This window comes from Schistocerca cancellata, chromosome 6, assembly GCF_023864275.1.
Source record: "Schistocerca cancellata isolate TAMUIC-IGC-003103 chromosome 6, iqSchCanc2.1, whole genome shotgun sequence".
Taxonomy (NCBI): Eukaryota; Metazoa; Arthropoda; class Insecta; order Orthoptera; family Acrididae; genus Schistocerca; species Schistocerca cancellata.
Window position 1 is genome coordinate 387,281,041 of NC_064631.1, and position 25,971 is coordinate 387,307,011.

General features: G+C 43.3%; 1 protein-coding gene across 1 annotated transcript in view; it reads right to left on the reverse strand.

The window, feature by feature from the left end:
• LOC126088343 (Down syndrome cell adhesion molecule-like protein Dscam2) overlaps window positions 1-25,971 on the reverse strand; it is an 802,978-nt gene that overhangs the window by 498,054 nt on the left and 278,953 nt on the right. Inside the window, exon 2 of the mRNA XM_049906478.1 lies at window positions 11,176-11,318. Coding sequence (XP_049762435.1) covers window positions 11,176-11,318 — 143 coding nt within the window. The remainder of the gene's footprint in view (window positions 1-11,175; window positions 11,319-25,971) is intronic.

Sequence of the window (25,971 nt, forward strand, 5' to 3'; positions counted from 1 at the left end):
ACTGTCGGGACCACTTACTTGGCCACTCATACGTTGCCCGTGGTTCATGAACTAGGACATGACTACAGGAACCCACACCATGAACCACTATCCTCAGTATTCTAGAAAATCTATACCGGTCAACACTGTGAAAAGCTTTCTCTTAATGTGCACGCACCAAAAACATGCGTTTCTCATTCTTCACTCTGTCTTCTAAGATGAATTGTAGAGCGAATAATGCCTCGCATGTCTACATTTTTCCAAAATCCGAATTATCTTCCTTGAGCACTGTTTCTATCAGTGTTCCCATTGTCCCATAAATAATTCGCTTTAGTATTTTGCAATGATGATTTAATAAACTGATGGTTCCATAATATTCACACCTGTCAGCACCTGGCTTCATTGAAAATGGTGTTATTGTATTATTTTTTAAGTCTGAGTGTATTTTTCTGGTCCCGTATAAATTGTAAACCAGGTAGCATATTTCTGACATGACTGACTTCTACACGGACTAGTTTTACCGATATTAAAAAGCGTTCCACCCTCTGACTCTCAGGAGAAATTGCTTCCATTTGGTATCCAAGGACAATGCCACCATTTTGATCCTTAGAAAGACTTTTTTTAGTTTCAATGCGAGACTGGATAGGGGAGTTAGCATTAATGCAGATAATTTTAAACCAAGGGCAGCCACAGCTAAAGTACTTAAATATAATTTATGGAACGATCGAGCAGTAAAACCCAGCTGTCAAAATGATGAACATATAGCTGAATGAAAGCTCGTTAGTGCATTATAGTTGTATTCATACTGATCATCCAGATCATTATGACCACCTACCTAAGAGTCGGTATGTACACCTTTGGCACGGATAACAACGGTGATGCGTTGTGGCTTGGGACCTGTGGGGAGTTGGCACCACATCTGCACACACGAGTCACCTAATTCCCGTAGATTCGGAGGAGGGCTGGGTGGTGAGCTCTGACTTCACGTTCAATCACATCCCAGATATGATCGATCAGGTTCAGATCTGGCCAGTTGGGGGTCTAGCACATCAATTGGAACTCGCCACGTGTTCCTCGAACCACTCCATCACACTCCTAGCCTTGTGACATGGCGCATTATCTTGTTGAATAATGTCCGTGCCTCCATGGAACATGATCGTCATGAAGGGGTGTATGTGGTCTGCAACCAGTGTACGATCCCCCTTGGCCGTTATGATGCCTTGCATGAACTCCACTGGATGGAGTCGCCGGTAGCTTGTTTCCCTCCCGCGGCAGAGACGTCAAGGAGCTGCCAGTGCCGATGGTCACGTGTCCATTTCAGTCACGAGTTACCGATGTCACGATGTTAACATTGGCACATGCATGCGTCGTCGGTTGTGGAGGCCATCTAGGAGTGTTCGGTGCAAGGTGTGTTCAGAAACACTTGTATTCTGCCCGTCATTAAAGTCTGATGTTAGTTCCACCACAGTTCACTGCCTGTTCTGTTTTGCCACTCTGTCCAGCCTACGACGTCCGACATCTGTAATGATTGGTGGCCGCCCAACGCCTCGACGTCTGGACGCTGTTTCACCTTGGTTTCATCACGTGTTGAAGACACTCACCACAACACTCCTCGAACACCCGACAAGTCGTATAATTTCCCAAATATTGGTGCTGAGCCTCTAGGCCATCACAGTCTGCCCTCGGTCAAAGTCAGACAGATCGTGCACCTTCCATTCTACACATGGACAGCACACTCACTTTACTACATGCACAGTGCATTTATCTGACTACCAGTCATTCCTCGTCAGATGACGCTGCTACCGCCTGGACGGGTTTAAATCGACAGTAGACCGATGTTCGTAATGTTCTGACTGTACAGTTGAAACGTCCCCTTTGAACAATTATGCAAGACTGTGCTTAAACTGACACACAATATTTTTAGCGCAACGCAATCTGACTTTCAAAAATCGCTACAAAAGAATGGCCCTGACTAACATTAACCTATACGTTTCACAAATTACTTACCTCACAAAAATCTTGGTTACTCGAACTACTGCAATACAGCGAGCGCCACTACTGCCAGCTAAATAAAAGATTCAAACTACGGAAGGCAGTAACTACTAATAGACATAGTTAGCAAATGAAAGATTTTGATAGAGAACAAACAATGTATTTACCTCAATAGTGTTCAAAAGTCATTATGTATATAGCAGTTCATGACATCCAGTATCACAAATTTCAAAACTCCGCCATCTCTCTTCCCACATCCACCACTGCTGGCGGCTCACCTCCAACTGCGCAACGCTACGCGCTGTTCACATCCAAGTGCCAAACACTACAAAGGCAGACAACAATGCAAACTAGCCACAGACTGCACACAGCACAGCCAGTGATTTTCATCAGAGCGCTACGTGGCGTTACCAATATAAAAAACCTAAACAGCCTACTACACTACCCGTTTGACAACATTTTCAGTTGCATCTTCTGGAGCATCTATTGCTGCTGCAGGTAGTTATTGCAGTTTGCTATTGTCCAGTTGTAACAGCCGACGCTAACCCGCAATATCCTCAGCAATTATGAAAATTAAAATATACGTGTGACCATCTTTGGTGTGTGTCGCACCGACAGGTATCTCTTAAAACACGTCTGATACTCAACGATTGGTTTTAAGGGATTCCAGCGGGTACGACACAGCCAAAGGCAGGCACGCATGTTTCAGTTTTGATAACTGTTGCGGTTATTGCGGGTCAGCGTCTAGCATTACACCCTGTCAATAGTAAACTGAAATAACTGCATGTAAAAGCAATGGATGTACCTGAAGATGCGACTGAAAATGTTGCGAAGTCGGTAGTGTGAGTCTACAAAGATTTCGATAAAAACTATAGTGGATTAACGAGCTTTCATTCTGCTATGTGTTCATCACTTTTACTCATTTTAACATCTGGAGTTTATTGCTCGGAAATACTAAAAGCTATCAAGTATGTTTGTAAAAGCTGAATTCCACAATGCATCCTGACCGTCACAAACGCATTAGAACCATCCGGACGAAAGAGATTTGCCTACGCTAGACGACATACATTTTGGGTGTATCTGTGACTGGTGAGACTGTGGTGTCCCTGCGTCGCCACTCATAGCAGAGGTTTGAGGATAATGAGACCTTTGGAGACGCCGGAGTTGTTTGCCGCTTTTGAGGAGACGCGCTGACAGCAGCGCCTGCTGGGTTTCAGGTTTCGGGCTGAAGACGCGGAGGCAGGCCTGCAGGAGACGGGACAGCCACCCGCGCTCCCTGCCTCCGAGCCATTAACGCGATCGCGTTACGCCGCTAACGACGGCCGATTGGACGGCTGGCAGGCTGGCAGGCTGGCAGGCTGGGCCGCGCTGCCGAGGCTGGCCGCCGCTGCCGCAGGCCTGCAGTAGGTGTCCGGTTGCTGGCCGCGTCGTCTCAGAAAACCCGAGTTGCCGCGCCACAGCACCGACGACAACGCGGATCTTGAGTTTCCTTAATGGGCGCAAGACATAATGTAGGCAAGAAGGTAAACAAGGCTAGTGATGGGACGAGAGCCAGAGAGAAGCAAAAATTATAGGAAAGTTATCTGCCAGCCATTACGGTTAAAACACAAAGGACGTCAGATTGACGTGAAACGTATTACGTACTTGGAGATTTAAATGATTATCATTTATGGCATAACCGCTCGAAGCAGGTAGACGTGACGCCAACTACGTCCGGCATATAAAGAAGTATGCTCAGAGTGAATAAGTCGGAAATTGCATTTTGAATATTGCTTGTTTGTAAGAAGCTCGTGTTATGTCTTGTTTAAGGAGGAGAAATGTCTAGCAGCACATAATCGAATTTGACAGCTGCAGTGTCATTGCCTATCAAGACTGCAGTTTGTCGTTCACGTATGTCAGTGGACGCTTTGGTCGGTATCCTGCGATTGTCCTGAATATGGAATTCATGGGTTGTAAGATATCAATGGTTCCACGTAACTAGCGCCCGATAGGACATCAATATTGCTCACTTGGACATCTCACTTACCGCAAGTCTAGAAAAGGGCTAGTCTACAGCAAGAAAAGTATCTACGTAGCCAGCTGTTGTTCCAGTTTCCTTTCACGCGCAGCCGAGAGTCATGCCGACAGTGGGTCACGACATGACAGCAATGGACACGGGAGAGGAACCACGTTTTTTATATGAGCGCCGGATTAGGGTATATCATCAAGTGGACGTATCTGTGTGTGCAGGCTTCTAGTAGAACGAACATCCCAGATTACATTTGGGCCTGATGGTTTGAGGTGCACCAGTGAGTGCTTCTGTCTTTTCTTAAACTCCAAATTATTAATAGAAACTTGTTGGAAGGTTGAAACTTCCTGGAGGATTAAAACTGTGTGCCGGACCGAAATCGGGACCTTTGCCTTTCGTGGGCAAGTGCTCTACCAACTGAGCTACCCAAGCACGACTCACGACCCGTCCTCGCAGCTTCAGTTGTGCCAGTACCTCGTCTCCTACCTTCCAAATTTCACAGTAGCTCTACTGCGAACCTTGCAGAACTAGCACTCCTGGAAGAAAGGATATTGCGGAGACATGGCTTAGCCGCAGCCTGCGGGATGTTTCCAGAAAGAGATTTTCACTCTGCAGCGGAGTGTGCGCCGATAAGAAACTTCTTGGCAGATTAAAACTGTGTGTTGTTGGCAGGTTATTTGAAATATATTCCTTTAGTGATAAACATCTTGTCTGAACAAAACAAATGGTTTTATGCAGATTGTCATAATTGCTTAACTGAGCAGCGGGTAGGAATATATAATTTCCGATAAAATTAGTTTAACATAATAGGAAGAAGGAAATACGAATTCAGTTTTTTGGAACAGGCTTCTGCAGAACATTCATGACTTCAGTTGGCAGATATGTCGCAGTACATGCTTATCCGCAATATCCTTTCTTCCATCAGTGCTAGTCCCTCATGGTACGCATGTATATGTCGTTAAATACTGAGAGTAAAGAGATGTTTGTGCACTTTCAATCTGTGCAGCCTTTTAGTGTAGCTTAGTTTGCATTTCTACATTCGATCTGATGAACCTGTGACTAGGTGATTAGAGATTAAATGAAGTAGCTGTTAAATTTATGAATATTTGCAGGAATTTGCTGTTCAGGCACAGACAATTTACTGACGTGTGCAGATAATATTATCAGTGAGTAGATCTCACGGAAGGTCAAAAGAATATCAAGAAACTGTGTCTTAAACCAACACAGAAACTGTCTCTAGGTTGAATAGTGGGAAACAGCTAGAGCGAAGCATGATCTTCTGTGGTCATACTCGATTCGTAAAACGTGGGATGAGCTATGGAATCACATTATTCACTTTCAAATATTATTACCCAACATGGCATAGTCACGGCTTTATCTAGAAGCCATGGAGATGTACGCAATCGAGAGGGCCTCCATGGGCGATGGTGAAACCCAGCTGTGATCGTAGCATCGTCATGTCCTTATTGTCACTTTTACACTTCAGTCTGACTCCCTTTTCCTCCGGTGTACAACTAATATAGCTGATACATTTGTTTCCAAACGCAGCACGTACCGTCGATGTTTGCACATTTTTTGAGTACGGTAGAGAAATAAAGATAAATGGGGCTTATAAATCAAACGAAATGCAATTAGTCTGTAACGAGACACAAGAGACCATATCTACCTTACATTAAAGTGCACAGTAAATATCTATGAAGAACGTCCGAAATTTTGGCGGTGTATGTGTTAGTATGTAACACTCTTTCTAAGACAACTGAAACACGCTGACTCATAATGCACAAACCATTCGTTTCTATTACTCACTGTTCTTGACACATATGACGCCAACCATTTATGCATGTGGCATAGAATCAAGGCAAATGACATCCAGTCTAAAGTGTGCACTAAAGTAATTATTACTACGTAGAGTATTAAAGGACATGACTTTAGGCACTTACTCATGTGTAACATAATTCTTAAATTTAAGGTTCTTTTGGTATGAACCTCCTGACTGTAGGCTTGCGTCTGTGCGGAACATGTAGATGTAAATCTAGGCTGGCTGGCGAGTGCAGCACTAGTCAGTCAGCAACGCAGACCGTTGCTCCCCATGTGGTACCATCATAGAGATTTCCTGATGAAAACGTTCAAGTTCGTTGTGTTTAAACCTAGGTTCTCGTGGCAGAAATCAAGTTTTGAGTCAAGGAGAAGAATTTTGTGAGACATGCAAAGCAACTGTTTGTATGTACTCATACACCTCTTCACAACACTCACACAGATTTGGAATTTCCAAAAAACATGGCTAGACTGCCTTAAATGTCACTCATGCGTGTTTCTCAGCACATCACAAGTGTTGGGAGTAGCTGTCAACAATGATCCTTTTTATTTGTGTACCTGTAAACACAACTTTTTTCACTTTCGCTTTACGCAACTCCGGTAACCTGTTGCACGGAAAACTGAGTCTCTGACAGTGCCACTACTACATTCATGAGCCAAGATTTACATGAAACGGATGTAGTTCTCGCGATTCAGCCCTTAACCAGCTGCACACGACGAACCTTTTAATAGGCTGGCTGCATTATATCTCTGATCGGAATCTCTTATTTATGTAGCGGCGTATTCTATCTATGTTGTCCCACTCACAGTCGAAACAGCAGTACTTTGGGTACTTTCTCTCCTTTCCCTTGTGATCAGTGATTCCTTTCAGATAACCACAGATACACTAATTCTACACCGTCTGTCCAAAGAGTTTCGGGCCTGATTTTATTCTCGGAATATGAACGATATCAGCGCAGCATCTACGGTGATGGCTTGCACTAGCAACTGTTAACAACAGATGTGCATTCAAGCAGTCAGTTGCGTGCAAGCTGTAACCAGTAGTGGGCGTGAGACCTTAGTGTGTCAACCCTGTTGTGTCAAAAATTGCAATAGAGCAACTTTTCTAAATCAGGTGTTCAAGACATTCTCCAAAAGGGAAAAATTTGAAGAAGAGGAAAGTGTGTGAAATATTTGTCTCGTGCACCTCGACTCCTGAACAAAAACAACGACGCGTGGACACCTTCCATGACTTGATTGAAGTGTAAAACACGAACAAATCTTTCGTCGAAGAAATCATCACGGAAGACGATAGTTAATGTTACTGATACGACCTACCACAAAACTAGAAAGTGCAGAAATTCGAATGAAAGGTCAACGTTTTGACGACATAACTAGCATTCAATCCACTGTGGCGATTTGAGCAACATCCCGAAGATGAACTTTTCTGACAGTTTTCCATGGTTGTATTAACTTTCTGTGCGCTATAGTAATTTGTTGTAAGCTATGTAGAACACCTGAAGCATTAAACGCGCCACCAGTCTCGAAAATGTTTGAATTGACGTGGTACTCGCTGTAACATATAGTTTTAGGAAGTAGTGATATGTTACCGTACGTTTCTACCAGTTTTGAAAAATATCGAAGAAATGCTGTTTTTATCATGTAGTAATACTACCTTCAGACTTTTCTTATATGTACTGCCCAGTAGCTGCTGTGCTTCAACTCTATTTTTCCAGATCGGTGCTTGACACAAGACCTTGAAAGTGTGCAGCGTGGAAAATAATGTCTCTCATTGCAAAGAATAATGTTGGTATTGGAGAAGTGATGGAATCATCCGAAATTGATTTTAGATCTGGAGGAACGTCTGGATATTTTCAGGAGCAGGAGTTAGAGAAGAACCCGCAAAACTTTACCGTGCAGAATAATAGTACGTCGTGTGGATTTTCGACTTACCCCGTATCATAGGAACTGCAAATGCTATGTGGTTGTTCCTCTTTTCCTTCCGTATCAAACAGCGTATCCCGTAGGCACAGTTATCCGGAAGGCACTAGGCAATGTGACCCAACTTCTCGTTTATTTAACTTAAAAATATTTCGATATATATATAAATTGCAGGTAAAAGCGGGATTCACTGGTATTCCTGTCAAGGTGCCAGTGTAATTTACGGTGTTGCATGAAAATAAAAAAAAAGTTCTTCCGAATGGAGATCCTATAAAAATAAGATTAATAGAGGTAAATGGTTTTGAAATGCGACATCGACATGAAAAACTGCATTATAAAAAACATCTTATCTGGATAATATATCCGCGTTAATTAAGTCAAAAGTAACAGATCAGTGGAGTAAATTAAATTACGTGTCATGACTCTGACAAATTTCTCAGTCATCGACCATCCATGGGCTTAATAACTAGGTTATCCGAACATATGCTTATTAGCTGGAGGTCATAGAGATCTGACGACATATTCTGAAAAGGTGCTGAGAGAATATAATAGACTTCAGACGCAGACTGAGGTGGTTGTGGCCTTTGGAATGGATAGAGCACCTCTCAAAAAACTGGAATACATTTTTTACGAGGAATGCTATGGAAGATCGATGAGTGTGGTTCTGGAATTATGTGAAGCAATCTCAAAAGTATTGTGTGGTATTAGCTCTCTACAGTATTTGGTGTTTATATGAGGGGCATTCAATAAATAATGCAATTTTTTTCGGTTGAAAAAATGCGGAATTTGTTGAGGACATCGTACAATATTCCCACTGCAGCCACTTTAATTTCATAAAGTTTCGATAGGTGGCAGTGCTATACATAGCCATCAAAATGTCGTTTGTAATGGACATGTCTTCCAAGCAGAGAGTTGTCATTGAGTTTCTTTTGGCGGGAAACCAGAGCATCGCAGATATTCATAGTCGCCTGCAGACTGACTATCGATACATGACAGTGAACAAAAGCATGTTGAGTCGTTGGGCGAGGCGTCTGTCATCATTGCAACATGTTCGCGCAAGCCTGTGTGATCACCGGCGTGCCGACCGGCCGCACACAGCCCTCACTCCTTCAATACTGGGACGTGTGGATATCTCATTCGAGTTGACCAACGGATCACAATCTAACACCTTGCTGCATAAATGGACGTCAATGTTGGCAGTGCTGACACACTTTTCCACCAATTGAGAGTAGTCAAAGGTGTATGCTCACTGATTTCCTCGCCGCCTAACAGAAGACTTCCATCTGTTTCGCTCAATGAAGGATGCACTCCGCGGGAAGCAGTACACGGATATTGTAGAGGTTATTGATGCAGCAAGACGCTGGCTCCGATGTCGACTAGTAGGGTGGTACCGTGCAGGCATACAGGCCCTCCCAGTAAGTTGGCGTTAGGCCGTCGCATTGAACAGAGATTCTGCTGAAAAATATGGTACTGTGCGACAGTGGTCTGAAAAGTTCTCGGAATCACCACGAGAGGTCAGTGCTAGAGCAGCGAGTTGTTCCCGTGATACTCATTGGACTGTTTCCTGTAAACACGTGCCACATCAGTGCTCTTGGGAGAGAGCTGTGGTGATGACTGGGTGTTGTGTGATGTCCTTAGGTTAGTTAGGTTTAAGTAGTTCTAAGTTCTAGGGGACTGATGACCATAGATGTTAAGTCCTATAGTGCTCAGAGCCATTTGAACCATTTTAGAGAGCTGTGGCGGTGACGTGGCTCTGTTGTTGTTTCCGCGTAGTGATTTCGGAGATGGAAGAAATCGAGATTCGAGCAGTGATTAAGTGCTTCGTAAAGAAAGATATGAAAGCAAAGGATTTCCAGAATACTCTGGAGAACCCTGCTCCTTCACATTCAACTACAACAAAGTGGACAAATGAATTTATATTTGGTCAGGAAAGCTTAAATGATGATCCCCGCACTGGTCGGCCAAGATGTGTCACTATTCCAGAAATCATTTCAAAAGTGCATAAAATGGTCATGAGACATCGCCGATTGTTGTTATTCTTGTGGTCTTCAGTCCTGAGACTAATGCAGCTCTCCATGCTACTCTATCCTGTGCAAGCTTCTTCATCACCCAATACTTACTGCAACCTACATCCTTCTGCATCTGCTTAGTGTATTCATCTCTTGGTCTCACTCAACGTTTTTTGCCCTCCACGCTGCCTTCCAATGCTACGTTTATGATCCCTTGATGCCTCAGAACATGTCCTACCAACCAGTCCCTTTTTCTTGTCAAGTTGTGCCACAAAATCCTCTTCTCCCCAATTCTATTCAATATCTTCTCATTAGTTAAGTGATCTACCCATCCAATCTTCAGCATTCTTCTCTAGCACCACATTTCGAAAGCTTCTATTCTCTTTTTGTCCAAACTATTTATCGTCCATGTTTCACTTCCATACATGGCTACACTCCATACAAATACTTTCAGAAATGACTTCCTGACACTTAAATCTACACTCGATGTTAAAAAATTTCTCTTCTTCAGAAACGCTTTCCTTGCCATTGCCATTCTACATTTTATATCCTCTCTACTTTGACCATCATCAGTTATTTTGTTCCCCAAATAGCAGAACTCCTTTACTACTTTAAGTGTCTCATTTCCTAATCTAATTCCCTCAGCATCATCCGACTCAATTCGACTACATTCCATTATCCTGGTTTTACTTTTGTCGATGTTCATCTTATATCCTCCTTTCAAGACACTGTCCATTCCGTTCAACTGCTCTTCCAAGTCCTTTGCTGTCTCGCCGATTGAAAATGAGTGAAATTACTCACGCTTGCCAGATGTCATCTGAAAAGGTATATCACAATTTAACTGAAGAAACAGAAATGAAAAAAAAAAAATTATCTGCAAGATGGGTGCCTCGATTCTCGACGCTGGATCAAAATCATGTGCCGTCGCCATGGCAAAATTACATGAACTAAGGTATGAATTGTTGCCACACCCGCCTTATTCACTTCATATGGGCTCCGTCAGACTTCCATCTCTCCCCTAAACTGAAAATTTTTCTTGGTGGACGAAGATTCACTTCAAACGAACAGTTGATAGCCAGACAACTATTTTGCAGTCCTGGAGGAAACTCATTTTCGAGATGGGATCAAGGCACTGGAACATCGTTGGACCAAGTGCAATACTCTACAAGAAGACTACATTGAAAAATGAAAAAAAATCAGTGATGTAAGTACTTTTTCCTATTCCGTGCCGAAAACTTTTCAAACCACCCTCGTAGCCAAAGAAGTGGAGAATAGTGTGGTGTATTGGTATCCTGAATAAAACCAACCTGCTTTCAGAAAGAAAAAGTGTTGCATTGCTTACTGAACGCCCATCCTACTATTTGATCAACACTTGTAGTTGTTCGCAGAGGTATCTGTGTACTAGCTGGTCTGCTTCCGCGCTTTAGCCTGAAGCAGGAGGCAGTCACTTACCGGCTCGCAGGCGGACGTCGCGGCTGACGATGCTGCCCACGGGGTTGGTGGCCCTGCAGCGGTAGGAGGCGGCGTGCACGTCGGGGCTGTACTCCTGTGCGGGGAACGGCGGCAGGAACAGGCTGCCGTTGCTCAGCAGCTCCCTGCAACAGCGCGCGCCGGCCGCTCGTAATAACATGCAGATGCGCCGCCTGTTTACACGCCTTGTCTGACCGCCGACCCATATTATTAACGACCCAATTTACATACGCCCCTACATGCTGCCGCGCTACGTCTCAGTTGCAGGCTGCCGTTACTATCGCCCCACATCAACCGCAGCTGTTCGCGCTTAAATGTCAAGTTGTGTAAGTTATTATCATTGTTATTGTTATTATCATTATATCAACAACGAGAACAATTTCTGCTGCTATTACTAATATACTTCAGGCTTAATGTCCCAGTCACCTCACTCAGTTTACAGATGCAAGTATTATTTATCATATTTCTTGTCAGCTGTTATTATCAAATGTAAAGTGGCGTTACCATGCTCAGATATGACAGACAAGTTGTTAAAATATGAAGCTCCTCAACTTATTTTATTTAATTATGCTGATACACTCCGTATTATACATTAATAAAAAGTATCATACGTTGACGTTACGAGATTGCCAAAGGCTATATGCTTTCATTCTAGTTTCCACTTTAATAAGATAGAGAACGATGTTTAGAAAAAATCAAACGACGTACATGTAACGCTGAAACGAAAAGTTAATGTAGCATTATTCGTGCACACCAATATTTAAAGAGCCATCGTTACTTTTCTGTAACTCACAAGTGTCAAGTCAGAAGGTCACAAAACTAACTATTTAATTACTAAAATGTTGATGTAGTATCATCCAGAGGTCGCGGGGCCACACCACAGACATTTGCGAGGGCTCGCTGCAATCGTAAACAATCAAGGGAGGCACTCCAGGAGTCGAAGTCTCCCTCTCAGCTCAGCAGCGCCCTCACGCTGAGGTCAATATAATGTTGAGCATGCCAGAACTCTGCCCAGTTCATGAGGAGGAGTCAAGATGATAGTGTAGGACCAGCGAGTTGTCAAAGTCTCAGGTTGAGTCGAATTTTCGTAAACGTGGAATATTGTACTTCAAGAGAACAGTCTGTTAATTAGTGCATCAAGTGCTGCTTGAAAGTCACTTTTATTTGCAGGTTATCCAGTACATCTGTGGCGAAGAACTGTGTCAAAGTACAGTACATGTTTTATTCTTTTATGCTCTGAAGTGAACTGATATTTCATGTCTTCTAGTTCGATGAGTCTTCTCCCAGAGCAATCAATGGACCTACAGTTATCGACGACCGAAGATAGTTTCGTTTGGCCACACCAGTTCATTTACAAAAAACGTCAAGTAGCTGTTTTGTCTAAACGAAGCATTTTAGTCGAAAAATGTAATCAAGTTTCAGTCGTGAACAAAAGGAAAAAAGGACATCAATAAACACTGCTGGCCATTAAAACTGCTACACCACGAAGATAACGTGCTACAGAGGCGAAATTTAACCGACAGGAAGAAGATGCGGTGATATGCAAATGATTAGCTTTTCAGAGCATTCACACACGGTTGGCGCCGGTGGCGACACCTACAACGTGCTGACATGAGGAAAGTCTCCAACCGATTTCTCATACACAAACAGCACCTGACCGGCGTTGCCTGGTGAAGCGTTGTTGTGATGCCTCGTGCAAGGAGGAGAAATGCGTACCATCACGACCGATTAAGGTCGGATTGTAGCCTATCGCGATTGCGGTTTATCGTATCGCGACATTGCTGCTCGCGTTGGTCGAGATCCAATGACTGTTAGCAGAATATGGAATATCATCTGCATTTCTTCTTGGTGTAGCAATTTTAATGGCCAGTAGTGTAGAAACAATGTGCTTCAGCCACTTTTGACTGAGGGAACTACCTTGAAATGTTATGGAGTGCATATGGTGTACCTTTCTTTTATGTACCCACCGGAGATTGTCAACATGAACCAATAAGTATCCTACATGACTGCTTTTTCTATCGTCAGAGTGCAACTGCCTCTGTATGTCACAGTCAGATCCGACGGTCGTTTTTATAAACAAAAAACTTTTATACTTAATTTTTGACTAAATCCGCGGCAAAAATTGCAAAAGGCAATTTATTCTGCAAATTAACTATACTTTCTGCAGGCGAAGTTCCATAAGCATCGAGAACTCACCTTAAGTGTGTTAATAAAAATTGTCGGAAGAGTGGGTCAGTGCAGTTGTTCATTTGCAAAAACAGACATAATGTCTGCAGGGGTACCGCAATCATTTTTTTTACACTGTTACTTATAATCCGTCTTGATCGCAAAAATTTTTTTATGCACATGACATTAAATGTGACGCCGCATGTGAAGGTTGCTGAGTGTGGACGGGTTACTCCTGTAACAGAAATTGCAGATATGGAGATGGTTCTAGAGGAACCGAAACCGGTCATGTGAATATAAATTTTTGCAGTCAAGACGGATTATAAGTAACAGTTGTTCATTGTTACATCAGATAATGACGCTCGAGTACGTGCAAGAAAGTTATTTACGATTAGGACCGATGAAGGATGAGAAATTCTTAGCTAGACATGATGGATTGTGCTGTATCGACTGTTAACTGAGCTGTGTGTGGAACTTGGCCAGCTGAAGCTGATCATGAGTTTGGCAGGTCCCTATAAAAAGGATGAATTAATAGCTATGTGTGCTGGCCCTTTGGTGTGTGTCGGATTTTCGACCAACAACTGTCTCCTTGTATTGTGATTCGTATGGAAAACATTGATACACTCAGGGGCATTGAACGTGTAATTTTCTGCAGATGTACAGTCGTATTCCAGAGCCGACATGCAAAAACATGTCAATAGAAGGAACGTATGATGTGTGGGTTGGTTTTTAGAACGACCACTATTAATTCAAAATATTTTGTCAGCACAGGCATTCTCCGTATTAGTCTCGTTAGCTTCGTTGTGAGTCCTCGTACTCAGAATTGTCCAATATAGTGCAAGAACACGATAGTAGTAAAAGTGTTGTCAACATCTACCGAGCTGATCTATTTTGATGAAAACTGCGACTGTAATGCGAGCTGTCTCTTTCACGTCCAGAGAGTAAAACTGTATAGCATAGCTGCAGACAACTATTGCATACTTTAAATATATGAGAGGTTAGGACCTGTACAACATTAGGGTAGAAAAGTGGTTCAAAACAGCAGTAACTGCTATCAGTCTTGTAGATAATTTGCGTTGTTTTGAATATAGACCTTACGCAAACATTATTTATTTCTTTTTATTCCTCCAGATATGTTTAGATGCTCATGTGTCGTCTTCTGTGTGTCAAATTTATTTCTGTAGAAATTATGAACATTTTATTTGGTTTGTTTCGGTTTTCATCTGAAAATAATAGCGCTAGGGAAACTGCGTTATTATAATTGGGTTTTTGTGCCCTTTTTGTCGTTTTCGACAGCATGTGGTCTGAAAAGTAACCATGAAGAATATTCTTTGTGCGTTTCTGAAGTACTGTTTCGTGGGTAGAGGTTACGTTTGTTAATGTACATACGTTTTCCGTCCTGTTACGTATCGCTGGTGTATATCTCTTTCTGCTGCTACTAAGTACACTGTTTCCACACCGCTATTTATGAAATTTTGCTTTTCGTGTTCTGACCCTAGACGGACCAACCTGACCCCACCGACCGCCGTGTTGATGCGGTATAGAGGGGTATGTTGTCAGCACAACACTTTCCCGGTCGTTCTCGGGTTTCTTGTCCTTGTAACCGCTAGTAATCGTTCGAGTAGCACCTCAGCTGACCTCAAGAGGCTAAGTGCACCCCGTACCAGTCCTCCCATCAGGGAGAAAATCCATGGCAGTATCGGGAACCGAACCCGGGTCCTCCATATGGCAGTCAGCCGCGCTGACCACTCAGCTAAGGAGGGGGACGAAATATTAATATAATGCTTGCTACAGAAAAACAGTTTAATGAATTACTATTGAACAAATAATAATCATAGGAAGCTTCTTCGGAAAAGCATATTATTGCTCAATATCTAATAGTACTTACAGTAAAGGATGAGTGTATCATATAAAGTCAAGATGTCGCACTCGGTATTTCCGCTAAACTACTTTTGTGACTATGTAAACTTTCCTGACGTATTAACGAATCAAATTCTTGTCGGGTCTCCAACTGGATCAAACTGTCATCTGCACACAATATTTCCGCGGTCCACCTGGTCGCCATCGTCAGGTGAGAAAAGCTAAGCCGCTCTTGCCTATAACTGGCGACAGCGGCTTAGCTTTTCTCACCTGACGATGGCGGCCAGGTGGACCGCGGATGCAGATGACAGTTTGATTCGGCTGAAGACCCGACAAGAAACTGACATGATTTACTTTTATTTGTGAATAAAGCCGTCTGCATTGCTCAATATATTTATATTTTTTATTGCGTCATTTCGGCTTCTGTCCAATGTAACTTGTAATAGAACATAAATTTCAGAAGGGCACCAGCTCTGGCCCACAGAACTGTTTTACAAGTTCAAAGTATTGATCTACTGATAGCTGTTACCTAAACGTTGTAATAACAAATGTTAAATTATTAAGAGAATCAGACGGCTTTATTCGCAAAACCCAAAATGATCACAGACTCGTTTAGGAACTTTATTTCTATCATTGCTCACAATACACTCTGCAGTTTACTACCATGTAATACACAACACGTGGCCATGTGGAAACTTGAGAAGAACGAATTATGATAATTAGGAGGGTCGTGCTTCATAAAGGAGCCCAAAATTGTCTGGACAGAGAAAGAACTGGTGGAGAATTTAGTTTATGCAGAATGTTCGTAAAAAAAAAAAGAGACTTGTAATCGGAGTCAATGCGGCAGAGTATCAAATAGTAGATAACTTTGTACTGGAAAGAATTAAATTTAGTTAAAACGTTTTATTTTTTTTATTTTGCTATTCAATTACAGTTCTCTTTTTAGATCACCGTTTTCTACTATCTCAAGCAACCGTCTTGAGAACTAAATATAAAAATTAAATCTTGCATTTAATTTGTGATGTTACATGTAAAATACACTCCTGGAAATGGAAAAAAGAACACATTGACACCGGTGTGTCAGACCCACCATACTTGCTCCGGACACTGCGAGAGGGCTGTACAAGCAATGATCACACGCACGGCACAGCGGACACACCAGGAACCGCGGTGTTGGCCGTCGAATGGCGCTAGCTGCGCAGCATTTGTGCACCGCCGCCGTCAGTGTCAGCCAGTTTGCCGTGGCATACGGAGCTCCATCGCAGTCTTTAACACTGGTAGTATGCCGCGACAGCGTGAACGTGAACCGTATGTGCAGTTGACGGACTTTGAGCGAGGGCGTATAGTGGGCATGCGGGAGGCCGGGTGGACGTACCGCCGAATTGCTCAACACGTGGGGCGTGAGGTCTCCACAGTACATCGATGTTGTCGCCAGTGGTCGGCGGAAGGTGCACGTGCCCGTCGACCTGGGACCGGACCGCAGCGACGCACGGATGCACGCCAAGACCGTAGGATCCTACGCAGTGCCGTAGGGGACCGTACCGCCACTTCCCAGCAAATTAGGGACACTGTTGCTCCTGGGGTATCGGCGAGGACCATTCGCAACCGTCTCCATGAAGCTGGGCAACGGTCCCGCACACCGTTAGGTCTTCCGCTCACGCCCCAACATCGTGCAGCCCGCCTCCAGTGGTGTCGCGACAGGCGTGAATGGAGGGACGAATGGAGACGTGTCGTCTTCAGCGATGAGAGTCGCTTCTGCCTTGGTGCCAATGATGGTCGTATGCGTGTTTGGCGCCGTGCAGGTGAGCGCCACAATCAGGACTGCATACGACCGAGGCACACAGGGCCAACACCCGGCATCATGGTGTGGGGAGCGATCTCCTACACTGGCCGTACACCACTGGTGATCGTCGAGGGGACACTGAATAGTGCACGGTACATCCAAACCGTCATCGAACCCATCGTTCTACCATTCCTAGACCGGCAAGGGAACTTGCTGTTCCAACAGGACATTGCACGTCCGCATGTATCCCGTGCCACCCAACGTGCTCTAGAAGGTGTAAGTCAACTACCCTGGCCAGCAAGATCTCCGGATCTGTCCCCCATTGAGCATGTTTGTGACTGGATGAAGCGTCGTCTCACGCGGTCTGCACGTCCAGCACGAACGCTGGTCCAACTGAGGCGCCAGGTGGAAATGGCATGGCAAGCCGTTCCACAGGACTACATCCAGCATCTCTACGATCGTCTCCATGGGAGAATAGCAGCCTGCATTGCTGCGAAAGGTGGATATACACTGTACTAGTGCCGACATTGTGCATGCTCTGTTGCCTGTGTCTATGTGCCTGTGGTTCTGTCAGTGTGATCATGTGATGTATCTGACCCCAGGAATGTGTCAATAAAGTTTCCCCTTCCTGGGACAATGAATTCACGGTGTTCTTATTTCAATTTCCAGGAGTGTACATTAAGTACAATAAAATAAAGAGGTAATAAAATTCTCACACCCGGTTGCTGCTCAGTAGGACCACGCTTTGTCACTAACTTAAAAGGTGTTCTGTTACATTTTAAATATTGAAATCAAAAATAAAAATAAAAAATAAATCCAATATCGACATCTGGTGGTTCCAAAACAGTTAAAAATATGTTAAGTTTGTTAAACTGTTCCATTTGAAAAAGAAATGGAAACATACTATCCAATATTGTAAACGCGACACAGAAATTTTTGGGAATGTATGTTGAGCGTTGGTAGAGATATTAACAGCAGCTAGGAAGAGGTGGCACCAGACGATTCGAAATGATAACGGCTGAAGAATTTTTCTCGGAGGCTCCGAAATGACATGCGAAGATTCACGAAGTCTTCATCGGTTCATCAGAGCAAGGTGTGTATCGTATCCTGTTGACATTAGATTCTGTTTCTTCCCAAGTGTTTCTCATTTGGTAGTTTCCGGGAGGCCTGATGGTTCGATTGGTGCAACATTTCATTGTTTCAGAATTTCACATTGTCTTATACTTCTTCATGTCTGAAGGGAGTCTAAAGGGTACGCCATGCAGGCAGTCCAAGATGGCGAGCCATCAGCTTGTACGCAGAACAGCCAAGGGTCTGCTATTACAGCACAACATTGACACAGATACAAAGTGAAAGTTAGAGACTGCGGTCACAGTGGCATCGATGTCGGTGGACTCTGTGACGACTGGCATCGGCCAAAGACGGCCGACCATTTCAAATCAGTACGCCACTACGTGCGCGTAAGCAATCTCATCACCCGAACGTACAGACTTCGGACGACAATCAATGGAATCCATATTAGTCTGTTTCATTGGGTCATATTGGCCGAAACTGTGGTTTTGTGGAATCCTGAGGATGAAAATGATAATAACCGGGATATAGCTCCGAATTTGTGGGCTGAAATCGACGTTTATTGCAAACCACAAGTAGGAAAATTCTTTATCAGAAATTTTAGGTGTAAATTATAACCTCAAAAAATAATTTGTTCAGATAAGAAGAATTTCGTATTTTATGCTTAAAGTTACTGCAGTGGATCTTCTTTGTGAGGCTGTATGTGGACTCAGCTGCCTACAAATTATTATTACAGCTTACCGGCGTTTTATGCCATCAGGGTGGTGATTCTGTTACATGATGTGGGTTTCAAATTTCAACTAGAAATAAATTCAGTAAGACAGAGAATTCATAATCTTGTTCTTCAAAGTCACAACGAATCATCTCGAGTATGTAAAAGAACGTTTCCCCCTTCTTCTCACAAATCAATGACACTTATTTATTCAAAAATGGTTCAAATGGCTCTGAGCACTATGGGACTCAACATCTGAGGTTATCAGTCCCCTAGAACTTAGAACTACTTAAACCTAATTAACCTAAGGACGTCACACACATCCATGCCCGAGGCAGGATTCGAACCTGCGACCGTAGCGGTCGCGCGGTTCCAGACTGAAGCGCCTAGAACCGCTCGGCCACTCCGGCCGGCAACTTATTTATTAATTCAAATAACAGAGGACAGAGTGTACAATACTCGCCATGTTCTTTTCGAGATAGTTATGGATAATTCAGATGCATTCAGCATCTTTTTAATAGAAGTTAACAGAATACCAGGTAGTTATGGTTAATTCACATGCCTTCAGCATCTTTCTAATAGAAAAAGCCTCATTGCAGCACTCTTCTCCAAGCACTGACACATTGGGTATCCGTCCAACCCTAGGAGGTTAAAATCTAACCTACTTCATACGTTGAATAGATTCTAACCTTACCTAATGGCCCTCACAGACGAATAACTTATTTATCGAAGACACTCTTACCTAGCCACAGATTTGTTAAAGAAGCCCATATACGTACCAACAAAGCCTGTAAATTTAACCTAACTTTTGAAGCATACACTGTTGTGTATGCTGTATTTTGACAGTAACGGGGATGGCTACAACTGCAGATAAAGCATTTCTAACAGTGACTCTGGCAGTGTATTTAAAAGGAGGAGATGATGATGAAAGCAAGACGCTAGTCCAGGGAATTGTTTAAAACGAGAGAGAAATACACATATGAAAAACTGTTAAAGGAAATGATGAAATCGGAACAAGACGATTACATGAAATTTCTGCGACGGGACAGTGAATTTTAATAACTTGTTTCGATTTGCTTCGCCTTCGCATTGAAAAAGAAGACAGAAGTATCAGTATGCGAAAATTTATTGTCTTCTGCTTGGTCCTCTAACGCTAGGTTATTAAAATACCACAACGTGGAAACACTAAAATAGCCTACATTGTCTGCGGAAGAACAGGAAACTTCTCGCTTGCGTGTTTTGCGTAGAGTACTGATTTCCTTATTAACCTCTTCCTGCGCAATATATGGCTGGTCGATGCCAGTGGTATTTTGTTTTTACAGACGATCGTAGTTTCCATAGTTGACATAAATTGTATTAGAACTGTTTTTCTCTGAATATATGCGACGAAAGGTAAGTAGAACAGTATCTCTGTTTGGCAAGCACTTCAAACAGCATCGTAAATGGTCAAATGTTTGGCAAACATAGTAAAACAGGACAAATTATTTGATCGTTTACGGGGGCCTTAACCACATTGACGCCGCCAAAAACTGCCGAAGAAGATCTGACGCACTGTGACCGACCTGTCAGCCGATGTTATCTGGGACCTCTGGCGTCCGTTGGTAGCTGGCGCTGTGTCTGCAGTCTGAACAGCGCAGCCAGATACGCCTACCGTGTAGGCTGCCTTGAGATACCAACTTAAAATCTAGCACAAGAGTTTCCGATTTTTGCTGCGTTAATTGAAGAAGCATAAATGGTACGTCTGAGAAATATACGGAAGTTTCGTTACTCGATCCGGCTGGGAGATGGAGAATACTATCATTACCTATCGGAGAAAGCTGTTGTTTTGGAATAAAGCTTCCTTGCAGCTGTCGCTACGGGCAATGAAGTTGTTCAGAGTGAAGTGTGACGGGGATGTCATGAGACAATGTACTGGGCATCGGTGTGACAATCGAGTGAATGGTGTTCAAGTCAGGCCATATCAACGAATTTCATTCCGTTCAGGCAGAGGATTGCTTGAAGAAATACATCAACCAGCCACTTTTTACACAATTTTTTATGCTGAAACCCAATTAGGGTTTTCGCACTTGTTCATTGGAGTAATATAACTACATCTTCATTGATATTACATTTTTATCGACTGCATTTTAAGTGCCCAGCTTCCCTGCGAAAAAAAACCCACTTCTTTTAGTTATCACGTTTCCAAAAGTTTAAATTTACGTTTAATTTCCGTGTTAGGTTTACTTAATTTTGTTATATAACTTGCAGCTCCCTGTTTCGCATTTCTTTGCATAAGCCACACTCTTTTTAGGTTCGCTGATGGACCGCTGCAGCGAAGCAGCGGCAGCAACAAAGCAGGTGACCGACTTACGTGTTTGTTTACGTCGGAAAATAATTCTGAAGTAAAGTTACACTTTTGTTACATATTTAGAAGAGGTTTCTAAAGTTAACTGTGTTTATAGACTTAATAATGCAAACTTTGAAACCTGCTACATACCTCTGCATGAATGAAAAACGAATGATGTAATTTTCGTTGCAGAACATACAATTTGTGTAATGTCATGAATAGCGCTGGGTTATTTTACAGGTAAAACTTTTTCAGATTAATTATCCAAAATTGACAGTACCATCAGTTAACTAGTTGAGTGCTGGTTGGCTCTAATTAACGAATAGTGAATACCAGCCTCACGAGAAACTCCGTTTAGAGGTTATAAAGGCGCTGTCCTTTTCACTTGCCGTCGGGTCAGTGGTTAACCGAGAGTATCTTGATTCGGAGAAAAATGTGACAGCCATAGTCACAAGCAGTGAATAACATAGTGTTTATCAAAGGCGTCGCCGTTGACCGTAATTGATTTTAATACCGGACACAAGGGCCACAGTGCTCCTAATTACTTGCCAGTTCGATGCAGGACAGCAGTAAACATGTGCAGACATACCATCCTCACTATGGTGTACAGACGCTACCGCTCTGCTGGTGAACCTGTAGTAAACGTACGTCGTAGAATATAGAGATTGGCATGAGACTAGAAACACCGTTGTTGGAAACTAGCAATAGAGTAAGGATGGGTGGACAGGTAACTCAAGGAACACTTTGGTACACTCTAGTAGCAGGTCACTAGTGCATTTTAAACTACACTATTCGGGGCATTCCAATTATCAACAAGCCCCCTTATCGTTTTCTCATGTGGTTAATGTTTACAGGATGCAGTGGGGCTCCTGACAGTGACTACCATCGTCGCTCATCGGTGATCTACATAAGAATCTTCTTCTTCTTCTTTGTCTGAGCCTTGTCCCGCAGTTACGCAGGGTCGGCCATGGTTAATCATATGTGGCATGGTAAGTTTAAGGGGAGGCCGGTTGCCCTTCCTGCCGCCACCCCCGGGAAGGAATCACTGTACCCCAGCTGTCTGTATGTAATGTAAGCCATGCAATAGTGCGAATGTGCAAATGTCTGCGAGTCGGATAATGGAGGCGGAACGTGGGGACCAGCCCGGTATTCACCTAGGGGAATGTGGGAAACCGCCTAAAAACCACATAGGCTGGCCGGCACACCGGCCCGATGTCGTTAATCCGCCGGCGCGCCTTCCCGAGTCCAGGAAGTAGCGCGTTAGCGCTCTCGGCTACCCTGGCGAGTTGGTGATCTAGATAAGAATCCATTGTACAAATACTGATCGTCCATTCGTTCGGCTATAAGCATCCTACAGGCGTCCTGCATCTTCAGGAAGGTAATCCCATCGGTTACGATTTGACTCAGATTTGTTTGAAAAACACTGTGTGTCGTGTGTGGCTCTTCAGGTCATCTGACGTCAAAGATATTGGGCACATTTTGCTCCGCCACCGAGTGAGGTATGGGCGTTGGTCGCGCTCCTACCAATCTCAGTGTGTTAAGCGAGGATCAGGATATCTCGTGCAATCAAAGACACATGCACCGAGCGAGGTGGCGCAGTGGTTAGACACTGGACTCGCATTCGGGAGGACGACGGTTCAATCCCGCGTCCGGCCATCCTGATTTAGGTTTTCCGTGATTTCCCTAAATCACTCCAGGCCAATGCCGGGATGGTTCCTCTGAAAGGGCACGGCCGACTTCCTTCCCCATCCTTCCCTAATCCGATGAGACCGATGACCACGCTGTCAGGTCTCCTTCCCCGAACCAACCAATCAAAGACACGACGCACTGTAGCTGTCATCACTTGCAGCAAGGGCCGCTACACGCTGCTAGGCGGGTGTCTCAGGTAGGTGCCGTAATTTAACTGTTAATGAGTGTACCTTGGAATATGTATCAGAAGATAACATGGCATTAAAAAACCTGTGCTGCAGAGGAATGGACAGTCTGAACTTCTATTACTGATTTAGTAACATGCCAAGAAACCCCGATTCTTTACAGAATCTGGCTTCCACGTATAAAAGAATTTCAAACTTCTGATTACTTTACGGATGAATTAATGTATCAAGTATTCGTTGTTAATCATGTTATCGAGAAAAAAGTTTAGAAAAACTTTTGAAATAATGTTTAAAGTTTGTTGGGGGTCGCTAAATGCTCTCGGTATCAGACACAGGGTTGTGTGTAGTCTGGGTTATTAGCGCTGTGTTTCAAGCAAAAGCTATTTTTCCTTACATCTCAATGTTAATTATGTCTTAGCTCCTGAACTATGTGTCGTACAACGATATTATAATTTTACAGATGCATTCAGTGCTACATATGGAGATTGTCTGAAAAATCTGTTGTGAATAGAGTCAGTAATAAAAGGGGAAGAAATTAGAAAGCCTTTTATGATGCTGAAATTTTACTGCGTGAACTGCGAAACTGTAGTAAACTATAAAATTTGTTCCTTTCACCATTTTGTGGGGGTGTCAGCGAGAAAAAATTTCATAAGAGCTATGCGTAAATTCATTTGGCGTTGCTAAATGCTCTCACTCTCAAATATAGCCTGGTCTTTGCGGAGGGTATGTTACCCTGGCGCAATACATATGCAGTTTGTAACTATAGTACTTTTCTTACATATAACACCTTTAACATAAGATTATGCCTCGTTGTGAGTGGATTATGGACGAATTTATTCAGTTATATGAAACAAAGAAGATCAAGTTTTTGTAGCCCCTGGAAGTCGTTAGAGAGGCAACCTGCAACTGGGACCGGCTGCCATGGACTGGTTTAGCAGTTTAGTAGTATATACCTTCGAACATTAGCGATCAGTGGAAAAAGGAAGTATTGTTTGGGACACATGCAGCATATATAATAGAAAGACCCTAGAAATAATTTACTCTTCAAATAAGTTGCGCCATTTTTGATTATTGACATTTGGCTGTGCTTATGATTTTTACGTTGTATTGGAGCTGACGGGAATTTCAAATAATTAATACAGTGAAAAGAAAAGAAAACTAATACAGAATTTGTTTCCGTCTTTATTCAATTTGAACTCGTGTATCTGCTTTAACGACTTCGACGTCAACATAACGTTTGCCCCTACCTTACGCTCATGCTATAGTTTATATCATTAAATATATGTCATGACTCAGACAGCGTCGAAGAAGTATTGGACTACTGAAAATGTATCAGTCGAAACCAGTTTAGCCAAATATAATTTACGCGACCATCGACTGCAATTAACTTCATTGTTGAATGCAAAATAAATCCCCCCCCCCCCTTTCTTTTTTCTCTGTAGTTTGGCCCGTCTAGTACGCGGTCAACTTTTGTAGAATTTGGCAAATTAGTTTGTTATATAACTTTATCGCCGGATGCTCTTCCTGACGCCACACTCGTCAAGGTAGCGTAAAGGGGAGAAGTCGTGTGCATTATTTGCCTGTGGATTCTGTAAAACTTATTCTGTGTGTCACATATTTTGACTGTTCGTATCGTATTCTCTCAGATGGAATTTCGGGACCACCTCAGCTTTTGCCTAAAGGAGCGCGGGGAACATCATGTGAATCACACTCAGGCTGACCGGTATGTCAACCCAAGGTGATCCGGGGCCGGATCACCTCTGTGTCTTGCAATCGCAGATTTCTCTACCGAAATGGTGATCTACATTCGACTTGAGTGAAAGGTCCAGTCGACTATGGTGTCATCATAGTCACTGCACAAGGTCAAAACGCTCCTGGGTTGGGGAGGAAATCATTCAGTCTCTTTTCAAAGGTTCAAAAATGGTTCAAATGGCTCTGAGCACTATAGGACTTAACATCTGAGGTCATCGGTCCCATAGACTTAGAACTACTTAAACCTAACTAATCTAAGGGCATTATACACATACATGCCCGAGGTAGGATTCGAACCTGCGACCGTAGCAGCAGCGCGGTTCCGGACTGAAGCGCCTAGAACCGCTCGGCCACAACGGTCGGCCTTTTCAAAGGAAGCGCCCTAATTCCACGTAAACTGTCTTTGGAAAACCACAGAGAATCTAAATCGGTATGGCTGAATTGAGGTTTAAACCATACCTCTCGCGAGTCCGCGTCCGTTGCCGCAACCACTCTGTCAACTCGTTTGGTAATTTTGAGGTGGACAGAACTTCCGAATCTGACGTGTTACGGACATTTTGGTGGCTAAATGTTGCAGGAAGAGAGATTTATTTGAATATATTACGAACAAACGAAATTCGCACAGAAAGGCAGTCGACAGTCCTTCGCAGCGGATGAAAAGACTGAAATAACCGGACAGAGGCTTTCAAAAACCCCCACACAAGTTCACTTTAAAAAAATTTAAATGCTTTTATCTCACGTCTGAACCGAGGCTCATACATATGTTTGGTCTTTAGCGGGAATTATATTACTTCATTTTACCCGTCCCGTGCCACGTTATTTTTGCAATTTCTGCTAATGACATGAGCGGGCTGAGTCGACGGCCGGAATTTAATGCGGCGGGCACAGGACGTCAATACAAAGCCACCGCTAAAAATGTTATTCAATGTCATCCGCAGAGATATGGTGAACGTATAACATTTAATTTCAACGTCCAGCTGCGGTATTCCTGTGTGTGTGTGTGCAAGTGGGGGTTTTTCCGAGAATTCGAGGGAGTTACAGTGTGCTACCTGAGGTAACGCTGTCCGGGACTGCAGACTGAAACTGCCAGCCATGTTGTCAGTGACAGGAATACCACTACGTAAAATTATTCATTTGCCACCAAAATAAAAACAAGAAAGAGAAACAAATCGCGCAGACGTACTGAGACTACGCAGGCAAAATTGCCTTGGGCAGACGGGTCGGTAAAAGTGAC